The following is an 11,355-nucleotide window of genomic DNA, read 5'->3' as shown; positions in this document are numbered from 1 at the left end:
ACTAATATGCATGACTCTTGTTTCCTTCATTTATTCAGTAAATAAATTTAAGGTCACCATTTCTTGAAAAGCCAAGTGCCTCTGCTTCCCCACATTTTTCACTTCATAGTACTGACTCTCCTACTTTAAAATTCAAGGATGGCTGGACAAATTTAATTCTTCAATAAAATAAGAATTGCTAATACTTACCATATGCCACTTTCTATCCTAAGCTGCTTATATATATATATTATCCTCATTTAATCCTCAAAATAATCCTAAGATGTAGATGTTTTGATTATCCTCACTTTATATGTGAGGAAACTGAGACACAGAGAATAAACTAACCCAAAGTCTCACAGTGAGAAATGGTGGCACAGACAATTGATCCTTGGCTATTTGGCTCCAGAGTCTGTACAATACTACTCTACTACAGATGCTGCATGGCCAAGACCAGACCCAGCATGTGTGATGATTTAACAACATAATGAAATGAAGTACTTTAGTAGAGACAACAGGTTAAACCACAAATACGTTTATTCCTCTAAAAACAGTATACCATCTTTCCAATTTTCAAAATGTTATTATCAATTGTCTGCAGATTACTCTCATTAAGCTGATTTTTAAAAATCTCAGACAGAGCAGAGCAATTCACCAGCACCATCATCAAGTGAGCTACAAATCTATCTTTTACCAGAGCAAGGAAACACTTAAGATCAATTCAAGAGAATAGCTTTCAGTGTTCACAGAAGGGGTACTCACATTCATTTGTCACATATTTCAGGCCCTCATACACCCCTTTTAAATTGTCTAACTCCTATCCCAGTTTCTTTTTATAGTCTGAAAACAAGGAATCACCCAAGTAAGATACTCCTTCAGAGCACTGCTGAAAATGGATCAAATACGGAGATCCCCCAGATCCCTGTTCTCAAGTGTTAAAAATATTTTATATTAGCACATAGAATACCCTTAGATATATTCTGTTATGTTCTAAAGAGTTTGTGTTTCCCCCTTTTTGATGATGTCTTCAATTTCTTCTGAGACCTTTCCTGTATAGTCATTTGGTTCTATTGCTTTTAACTTCTCTTGATACTCCAGCGGCAAACCATTTTCTTTTGCACCCATGCAGATAATCTGGAAATGGTTAAAACAAACAAACAAACAAAAAAACTCTTTTAGTTAGGAATATAATTTAATGTACCATACCACAGCTTTATTTGCCTTCTCAAAGTATGAAATACTAGCTTTCAGATAACTCTGGAATAAACAATTATATAACAAATAGAATACTGTCATTCCTCTCACACTGAGCATGAATGTGTATGGAGTTTCCAAAGCCAAATGAAGCATCCTCATGGAATATCAACTTTCTCAATATATGATTTTAAATATTTTAAGACAAACATATCTATATAGAATTTATATGACCTTTTAAGAAAAAAAAATACCATTCTTCAAAAAAAATTTAAAGTTTACAGAGAGCAGTCTTGGTTGCAATGCCAGAGTTTACCCTTGCTCTGAATTGGACATGGGGGAATAAGTGGCAACTGTGTTTAGCGGTACTTTCATAATCTATACCAGGCTAATTTCTCTAGGTTCCATACTAAAAAATTCCAGACGAGGCCTAGGAACCAGATTACCTATTACAGGTGCCATGACCTGATTGGGCCTGACAATAGAGAGCTAAGCTTAGGTTCTAAACAGAATGTTGGGGTCTCTATCCCACATTCTTGTCTTGTGCTTGCAAGGGTGATTTCCCTGATTCTGAAAGGCAGTGTGACGTTTCTTTCTCCGCCTAGGGATGAAACACATTTCAGCAGTAGAAAGTATGTTTTTTTCCCTTATAAAAATGAATCTTGGTATTCACAAAATACTCTGCTATGGGGAGAAAAACATTATAAAAGCATATATATATATATATACACACACACATACACATATATATATACATATACGTATATATATAGAAAGAGGAAGAGAGAGCAAGAGAGAGAGACTAAATCTATTAAAATACACTCATAAATATTCTTTTCTACTTTAATACATGTCTACATCATAAAAATGAAGCAAAAATTTATTGCCAGGCAAAAGAGAGAAAGGAAGAAAGAAAGAAAATACATGTCTAGAATTCTGACTCACATACATTTCTAAAAATTTTTTTAAATAAATAGTTTTAAAAACATAATTCTATTATTACACATAATATTTTTGAATCTGTACATTAGGTAAATATCATTTTTATATTTAAAAACATTTTTATTAAATGTTTACATGGAATTTAAAACATACAAAACCTTTTATTTCTTTTTTAGAAATTTTTTTGAGAGCGTCTCACTATCACCCAGGCTGGAGTGCAGTGGCCTGATCTCAGCTCACTGCAACCTCCACCTCCCGGGTTCAAGCAATTCTTATGCCTCAGCATTCCAAGTAGCTGGGATAACAGGCGCTTGCCACCACGGCCTGCTAGTTTTGTATTTTTAGTAGAGATGAGGTTTCACCATGTTGGCTAGGCTGGTCTCAAACTCCTAACCTCAGGTGATCTGCCTGCCCCAGCCTCCCAAAGTGCTGGCATTACAGGCGTGAGCCACCACGTCGGGCCTAAAGTCTTTTAAAAACAATATATTCTTTGGTTTCTCTCAGTGAAATTTAAAAAGTAATCACCACCAGTCTGTAAATAGCTTACCTTTTTATACTGTGGGGATGGGGGAGCACTTTCATAATTTGTCATCAGATAACTTCGACAGGTTATTTCTCTTCCTTCTTGAGTTGCAACTTTAACTTCTATTACAACATACATTCCACTTTTAACCCCTTCTTGCCTGAAACCAGAACAGCCAAATTTTAACCATATTTGACCTAGCCAATTTAGCTCACCGGGTAAGGTCTTTTTATAATAGTCAAGATGGGGTATAGGATTAAACATTTAACTGCATATGAGCATACTTGCTCCCTATGTATTTGGGGTAGAGAATATATAAATTTACCACATCAAAAGTAAGTTTAGCATTTAGGCTGGGTATGGTGGCTCACACCTGTAATCCCAGCACTTTGGGAGGCCGAGGCGGGTGGATCACTTGCGGTCAGGAGTTCAAGACCAGCCTGGCCAACATGGTGAAACGCCATCTCCACTAAAATACAAAAATTAGCCGGGCGTGGTGGTGGGCACCTATAGTCCCAGCTACTCGATAGGCTGAGGCTGGAGAATCACTTGAACCCGGGAGGTGGAGGTTGCAGTGAGCCGAGATTGCACTGTGGCAATCCAGGCTGGGAGACAGCAAGACTCCATCTCAAAAAGAAAAAAAAAAGGCCGGGTGCAGTGGCTCACACCTGTAATCCCAGCACTTTGGAAGGCCGAGGCGGGCAGATCACCTGAGGTCAGGAGTTCGAGGCCAGCCTGACCGACATGGAGAAACCCTGTCTCTACTAAAAAACAGCACAAAAAAAATTAGCCTGACATGGTGGCGCATGCATGGCTGTAATCCCAGCTACTTGGGAGGCTGAGGCGGGAGAATCACTTGAACCCGGGAGGTGGAGGTTGGGGTGAGCCGAGATCATGCCATTGCACTCCAGCCCGGGCAACAATAGCGAAACTCCATTACAAAAAAAAAAAAGTAAGCTTAGCTTAGCATTTCAATTAGAAGGCCTGAGACATAATATTACTTGTTATACTCCTAACATAACTCTCCATATTTATCTTGTCTTAAAAGAGGCTTCAATGTAGTTTTTTTTTTTTTTTTTTCAACTTTATACCACGGAAACATTGTTCTTTGGGCTACAAAAATGGATGGTGTTCTGACAGCAAGAGAATATCAACCTAGAACAAAGGTAGAGAGGATGGCTCATTCTCCTTCACAAATGAGGCAAAGTATTGAGCATGTCAGATAACCCTCTCTTCTCAAGGCCTACTCTTTCTGCAACTTTTCTTTGTATGAAATGCTCTGCCACACAACTCTGAGAGCTCTAGTTATAAAAAGTATCAAAGCATTTCTAACATGTTGTCAAATGCTTTTACAAAGTATTACTTATTTACTGATTCACCTGCCATCTTAAATAATTGTTCTTTAAAAACTGAATTCAAGTACTTTCAAAATCAACAAAAATATGTAACAATTACAGAAATCTTCATGCCTTTTCACAGTATGAAACTACAAAGAAAAATTACGAAAGACAATAGAATGAAAAATAAGGGCTTCCATCTTTTAAATAAGAGATTACAAACATCCCCCCAAATCTTTATCAGAAAATATAGCCTTTCTAGACCTTTTAGCAAACTCACATTATCATGCCTTTTATGTTGACTCTAAAAGTATAATGAATATGGCTGTAGTATGTGGTTTTGAAAAACTAACACTAACACAGATACACATCCTCACATACAATCTGCTTTCTGAATTAGTTACTGTTTAACTTATAATTAGAAGCCACCTACTCATCCAGAGAATTTAAATTGCTTTTGTTCATTTTCCATACTACTCCCCATACTTCATCGCCAGGACTCTGAAAAATGGTGGCTATCCCTCCATGCCAAGTTTGACTTGTTTTGCCTTGGGAATTGCCAAAGTCAAGCTTAAAATCCTACAAAGGAAATCAAAGTGATATGATCAATATCCACTTGAATCCAAATTTCCCTCATCAAAATAAAAAGGATTTACCTTGAACTCCATGCAATTAAAACATTCAATAAACTGAGTTCCTTCTATGCGTAAGCAGCTGTGGAAAATATAAAGTTAGACAAGGACCCAGATCCCAAGGATTATGTTTTTTAAATATTTTTCTTTAAAAATGAAACATACACTGAATATGTATAGACATCTTAATAAAAACAAAAAGTTTAAGGAAAAAAAAAATCCCATAACCCCAATGCCTTAACACAACTGTTTTCATTTTTGCAAATTACTTCCCAGTCTTCTTACATACACATAAACTTTTACTTAGAGACAAGCTGGTTGATGGCTACATGTGGGTTATAATATTCTCTCTCCTTTTATGTCTGTAGAGTATCCTACCAACATATATCACCAAATTTGCCCTGAGGGACCTGGCATTTGAAGATGAATGATTTGTGTACTTATGAACACCAATACTCATGAATTATACTAATTTATCTACAATAATCATAAGAGCAGCTAACACTAACTGCAAATGGGAAGGCCATTTAAGCAGGGGATGAGCATGCCCAAAGGCATGGATGAAAGGGTGTGTTTTGGGGGCCAGGTGCAGGGGCTTACGTCTGTAATCCCAACATTCTGGGAGGCCGTGGCGGGTGGATCATTTTGTATACAGTGCTATTGGCTAATATATAATATAATTATGGACCTTTCCCTTTTATTTTGCTAACAACTTTCTTATACCTATTTTACAGCAATAAACACTGTGGGTTAGAAAGATTAAGCAACCTTCCTAAGGTCTTGGAACTAATAAGTAATGAAATTAGTTTTCTAGTTTAACTTCTTTCCTCACAGAGGTGGGCAATCAGGGGATAGAGTCCTGGGGAAGATTAAAAATCCTTACATGAAAAAACAAACTAAAAAATAAACAAAAACAAAACAAATAAAAAACAGAATCCTTATGTGGCTTATTTGGTCTAGGGAGATTTCTTTCCATCTTTCCAGAGCTTAGTTTCCTTATAGATAAATTTAAAAGGTTGAACTAAATGATAATTCTAGGATCCTTTTCAGGTTTATATTTTATCCCTGTCACTTATATTTTCTCGAAAAACTTGTCAGACATCTCAGGAATTGGGTTGGTTGGAGTGACCAGTACCTTTATTCAGCATAAGAGATGTTCTTCTGGGACCACATGTCTCTGGCAAGACAACAGGAGATCTGATAAAAGTTACAATTCACACTAACTGGTTGTGTATTGCTAAATCCAATAAACTATTTTCATTCCTCATCTTGTTCCACTTCTCAGCGGAACATAGGTAACCACCTTCTGATCTGCCTCCTTCCTGATTTTCAGGCTGTTCCCTGATCTCAATCCCCTTTGCCAACTCCTCCTCCATTACCTGATTTTTAAATGTTGGAGTTGCTCAAGGCTCAGTCTAGGCCATGGGTGTCCAACCCTTTGGACGCAAGAACTTTTTTGCTTACCTGTGGTGGTGGACATCATGAAAATTATGCATGGGCCTTTTTTTTTTTTTTTTTTTTAGCTCATCAGCTATCATTAGTTTTAGTGTATTTTATGTGTGGCCCAAGACAATTTTTCTTCTTCCAGTGTGGCCCAAGGAAGCCAAAAGGTTGGACACCCATGGTCTAGGCCATTTTCTCTATTCATTCGGCAATTTGCCCAAGACATTCTCATCCCCTCCAATGGCTTCAAATATTCTGATCATCTTTAAACCCAGACTAGATCTCTCTTCTGAGCTTCAGAAGTGCTTAGAACAGGGCCTAGCACACAGTAAGTACTTAATAAATGTTTGCTAATATTATTCTGTTCACTTGACTGTTTAGCAAGCATTTCAAATTCAAAATGTTCAAACTGAACTTAAAATTGTCTCCTCCCAAACTGGATTTTCCTCTTTTCTCTGCAAACATCACCTGCATCTACCTGGTGCTAAAAACCTGAGTCATCTTTGATATTCTCTTCACACTCAATCACTATGCTTTAACAATGTTATCTCCATATTAGTTCTCAAATCCACCCACCCTGCCCTGCCACCACCCTAGTTCAAGATGCCATTCATTATCTTTGGCATAAATTGCTGCGAAAACTTCTTGAACTCTCCACATCCACTCTTCCCTCCTTCAAATCTATTTTCCATGTGACCAGAATGGGCTTTTGGAGATAGAAATCTGATCTTTCATGTGCTTTAGTTCGGCAGTGTGTCTTATTTGGCTTCTGTGGTCCTGGAAGATGTGGCCCTTCCACATATCTCCAGTCTTCATGCCACATTCTTCTTACTAAACTCCAGCCACACTGACTGAAAGATCCAGCTTCCTCTTTCTTCAGGTCCTTTGCAGAAGATGCTGTTCCCTGTTTTGTGTGTTCCCCACCTCTGCAATCATTCAGGTCTCAACTTAAAAGTCACATTTCCAGGCAGGGCTTTCCTGAGCATCCTGGTTAGGTCAGGTACCCTGGTCACACACCCCATTGCACTTTGCATGCCTCCTTTTTAAGATGGACCATATACCTGTAACTGAATAATCCCTTGTTTAATATCTCTTCCCCTTGCCCTGACTATAAGCATTTGGACTCCCTTCCTACAGTTGGGAAATTCCCTACTTCACGAGTTTGGGAATAGGGAGTACCAGAGCCGGACTCCCATTTTTGAGGCTTCAAAGGCCAGAAGCTGCTTCTCTCAGTTTTGCTTAAAGTCATGGCATGGGTACGTGGCCAAAACTTAGCCAATCAGGACATTCTGGGGCTTTCAATTAGAAGCTAGTGCCCAAGACAGCAGGGACTCCAGAGTTGCTGACACATTTGGGTTTCAGAAACTGCAGGGATGTACAGAGGCAGGCAGTGTCCAGGGCAGGGGGTGGTGGTGGTGAACAATACAGCATCCACGTTTACCAAGTTCAGCAGTGGCGCCGAAGAGGCTCCGTGGGCTGGTTCTGTTGTGTGATGCCCACTGTATTACAGTTGCTGCGCCTCCCTTTATGCTTGTCCGTTTTTTGTCAGCTTTGTACTCCTGCCTTCCTGGTCATTCTGTGAGCTCTCCAATAGCCTTTCAACACATTCTTTTTTTCTTTTTTTTTTGCTTAAATCAGCCAGTTTCTGTTGCTTGCAACTAAGAACTCTGACGAGGTTAGCAGAGATCATGTTTGTCTCATTCGACGCTGTCAAAAAGGTTTTGTACATAATCTATTGCACCTCTCTCCTACAGACTGAGAGTTCCTCAAAACAGCCACTTTACTCAATCATGTTTATACCCTTAGTGTTAAGTGCCGGCAGAATATGTGCTAAATGAATGAATGGACTGGGCTGAAGAGCAATGATTTACCAACACTGGTTATAGTTCATCCAGCCCCTTAACCTAACTGAACACAGCATTATTACGAATAAGACATGGTCCCAGCTTTCAGGACCTCTCAGATGAGCAGCAAAAGGCAGGTAAATGGATTTTCACAATGCCAGGTGAGAAGTGCTGTAACAAAGGTATGTGCAGAACAGAAGGCAACCAATTCCCAGACTCGGGTCAGAGAAGACTCCCCAGAAGTACCAACTGTATGCAATCTGTTAAGTTAGTGGACGAGAGGCCAAATCGGTGCAGACCGAGCAGCCGGTGCAAAGGCCAGGAGGCGGAAAACTCCAGGCAGCCCGAGAGGGCACCGTGGCCGGGGCAGCGCCGGGCAGTGGGCGCAGCGGAGGAGGTGGACCCGCTCAGGAGGCGGAAGCCGCGTCCTAGTACCCTCATCAGGAAGAACTGCATTCCTGGCCCGATCGGCCACCTGTGCCCCCGAGGAAAAGCCTTCTGGGCATCCAGGCCCCGGCGTGGGTAGCGCGGGCGGGGCCACTCACCTGCAGGCGGGCCACACAGAAGAACGCCGCGGAGGGGTTTCGGAGGTGGATCCTCTCTGTCAGCAGGTTGCTGCCGTAGGCAAAGTACAGAAAACTCTCCTCATCTGGACCCGTGACGTCCTTGCAGCCCGAGTTCGCCATGTCCCACTACACGCCTGCACGGGTGCCTGGAGCAGAGCTGTAAGGAACGGCCAGAGAGCGCAGCACTGGGGCCCACTACCCCGGCGCAGTGACCGCTGCGCCGCAGCCTCAGGGTTAGGGGACTGGCGGGAAGCGTTGGCCGGTCGAGTCAGGAGCGAGCGCTCTCCTGATTGGCTGCCAGTCCCCACCGACCTGAGTCGCCCCCTTTGATTGGCCATCCCCACGGCCTTCTCTCCGCCTTCCGATGAGACTCAGAAATAGTCTGTTCTGAAGCAACCCGGCGCTGGCTCCTCATTGGACGCGATCTACTGATGTCCCTCCCCTCCTTGTTCAAGGCTTCCTTTGATTGCGGGGTGGACAGGCACTCCTCACAGGCCGGTCGGGTCCGATGGGCACTGGCTGAAGGTCGCGGCGCGTGCCTGGTTTCTCCGCTCTGGGCTGCGCGTGTGTGGTTCTTTGGTACTTTCTGTGCCTTAGGAAGTTCTGGTCAGATCGGAGGCGAAACAGCGGCCCTGGCCACTCCATCAACGGCTCCCTCATCCGCTCGCCCGGTCCTGCCTTCCTGGCCTAGAGGAGTCGGGCAGGACGGGTCCGTTCACCCTTTCTGCTGGTTCCCGCACCCCCAGCCTTAGTCATCAACCTGACCCCTTTCCACAGACCCGTCGCCTCCTGGAGCGGCGCCTCTGAATGCTTGGGACTCCCTTCCCTGTTGCATGGAAGTTACATGCCTGGGCTTAAATCCCGACGCTGCCATTTACTAGCCAAGTAACTTTGGGCACCTCTGGTCTCCGTTTCCTCTTTTTAAAAATTGGGATCATAATATAAGTTAGGGTCACAGTAGAAACCCCTATATTGTGTTTTGGTTCCCCCCTCCCCCCCCCCACACACATCCTAAGTGTATTTTTTGAAACCTATATTGTTAATTTTTGAATGAAAATAAGGGCGTAGGAGCATTGTCTATCCTTGACACCCAGCTATTAATCTCTAAATACCACCCCCCACTAAAAGGTACCAAGCGATCCTTCGAGAAATGACTGATGCCAGGTCGGGAGCTAGGAGTGAATGAGGACAACTTGGAACATCTTGTGTCAGAAAGTCAGGACGCCTCTCAAGACGAACGAGGTCCTTCTAAAAGGACATGGGAGCCAGCCTAAAGTTGCCCACTGGCCAAAATTAGAACAATTTGAGAATCAAAAATAACGATGACTGCAAACTGAAAAATGATTGGAAACTTTAAACATAAAAAAGCCATTCCCCCCAAAGACTAATCCAAATTTTTAAAAAACTAACTTCATTTGCCACACTATTGGTGGTGACTACTACACCAACTCTTTACTCTGCAAAGTGATAATTTAGGAAAACAAACAGGTATTCCGCCTTTCTAGTAGCAGCTGTATTTCGGGGTAACCGAAATACAGCTGATGATGAGCACCAGTTGATGAGGAAACAGTTCTCTTTACAAAAGTATGCCAACTAAGTAATACTAAAAGAATAATGGAATTTTATAATTGATTCATGCCAGGATCATCAATGATATCATTTGGTGAAAAGGTGATAGGGAACAGGATATTCACTTGATGCCAAATTATGCCCTGGGGATTACTGCTGGTTACAATTTTTTTTATTATTATTATTATTTTTTGAGACAGAGTCTCACTCTGTCGCCGAGGCTGAAGTGCAGTGGTGTGATGTTGGCTCACTGCAAGCTCCGCCTCCCAGGTTCACACCATTCTCCTGCCTCAGCCTCCTGAGTAGCTGGGACTACAGGCACCCACCACCATGCCTGGCTAATTTTTTGTATTTTTAGTGGAGACGGGGTTTCACCATGTTGGCCAGGATGGTCTTGATCTCTTGACCTCATGATCCGCCCGCCTCAGCCTCCGAAAGTGCTGGTGTGTCCAGAAGTGGTGGGTTCTTGGTTTCACTGACTTCAAGAATGAAGCTGTGGACCCTCGCGGTGAGTGTTACAGTTCTTAAAGATGGTGTGTCCGGAGTTTGTTCCTTCAGATGTTCAGATGTGTCTGGAGTTTCTTCCTTCTGGTGCGTTAGTGGTCTCGCCGACTTCAGGAGTGAAGCTGCAGACCCTTGCGGTGAGTGTTACAGCTCTTAAAGACGGTGCATCTGGAGTTGTTCATTCTTCTGGTGGGTTCGTGGTCTCACTGACTTCAGGAGTGAAGCTGCAGACCTTCACAGTGAATGTTACAGTTCTTAAAGGTGGCATGTCCATAGTTGTTCATTCCTCCCATCTGGAGTTGTTCGTTCCTCCCGTCCAGAATTGCTGGTTCCTCCTGTCCGGAGTTGTTCCTTCCCATGGGTTCATGGTCTCGCTGGCTTCAGGAGTGAAGCTGCAGACCTTTGTGGTGAGTGTTACAGCTCATAAAGGTGGCGCAGACCCAAAGAGTGAGCAGCAGCAAGATTTATTGCGAAGAGCAAAAGAACAAAACTTCCACAGCCTGGAAGGGGACCCAAGTGGGTTGCCCCTGCTGGCTTGGGTGGCCTGCTTTTATTCCCTTATTTGGCCCCACCCACATCCTGCTGGTTGGTCCATTTTACAGAGAGCTGATTAGTCTGTTTTGACAGAGCCCTGATTGGTGTGTTTACAAACCTTTAGCTAGACACGGAGCACTGATTGGTGCATTTACAATCCTTTAGCTAGACAGAAAAGTTCTCCAAGTCCCCTACCTGATTAGCTAGACACAGAGCCCTGATTGGTGCATTTACAAACCTTTAGCTAGACACAGAGTGCTGATTGGTGCGTTTACAATCCTTTAGCTA

The 11,355-nt window shown here is 42.5% G+C and overlaps 1 protein-coding gene across 3 annotated transcripts; it reads right to left on the bottom strand.

Annotated features, from left to right (window-relative positions):
* Positions 1-498: 498 nt before the first annotated feature.
* On the bottom strand, positions 499-8,733 carry GGCT (gamma-glutamylcyclotransferase). 3 transcript variants are annotated; one of them, XM_054494639.2, is made up of 4 exons: positions 8,440-8,733; positions 4,409-4,554; positions 2,663-2,798; positions 499-1,113 (listed from the first exon to the last, which is right to left on the bottom strand). In XM_054494639.2, the coding sequence occupies exons 1-4, from the start codon at positions 8,578-8,580 to the stop codon at positions 970-972; spliced, it is 567 nt and encodes a 188-aa protein (XP_054350614.1). In that variant the 5' UTR covers positions 8,581-8,733; the 3' UTR covers positions 499-969. The 3 variants fall into 3 exon arrangements, with proteins under 3 accessions (XP_054350614.1, XP_054350615.1, XP_063523485.1); XM_054494640.2 differs by lacking the exon at positions 2,663-2,798 and having other exon boundaries at positions 8,440-8,717; XM_063667415.1 differs by lacking the exons at positions 2,663-2,798; positions 4,409-4,554 and having other exon boundaries at positions 8,440-8,717.
* Between the last annotated feature and the right edge of the window lie 2,622 nt (positions 8,734-11,355).

The sequence above is a fragment of the Pongo pygmaeus genome, chromosome 6, assembly GCF_028885625.2.
Source record: "Pongo pygmaeus isolate AG05252 chromosome 6, NHGRI_mPonPyg2-v2.0_pri, whole genome shotgun sequence".
Lineage (NCBI taxonomy): Eukaryota > Metazoa > Chordata > Mammalia > Primates > Hominidae > Pongo > Pongo pygmaeus.
The sequence above is the reverse complement of the archived record's forward strand: the minus strand, read 5'-3'. Positions and strand labels throughout refer to the sequence as shown.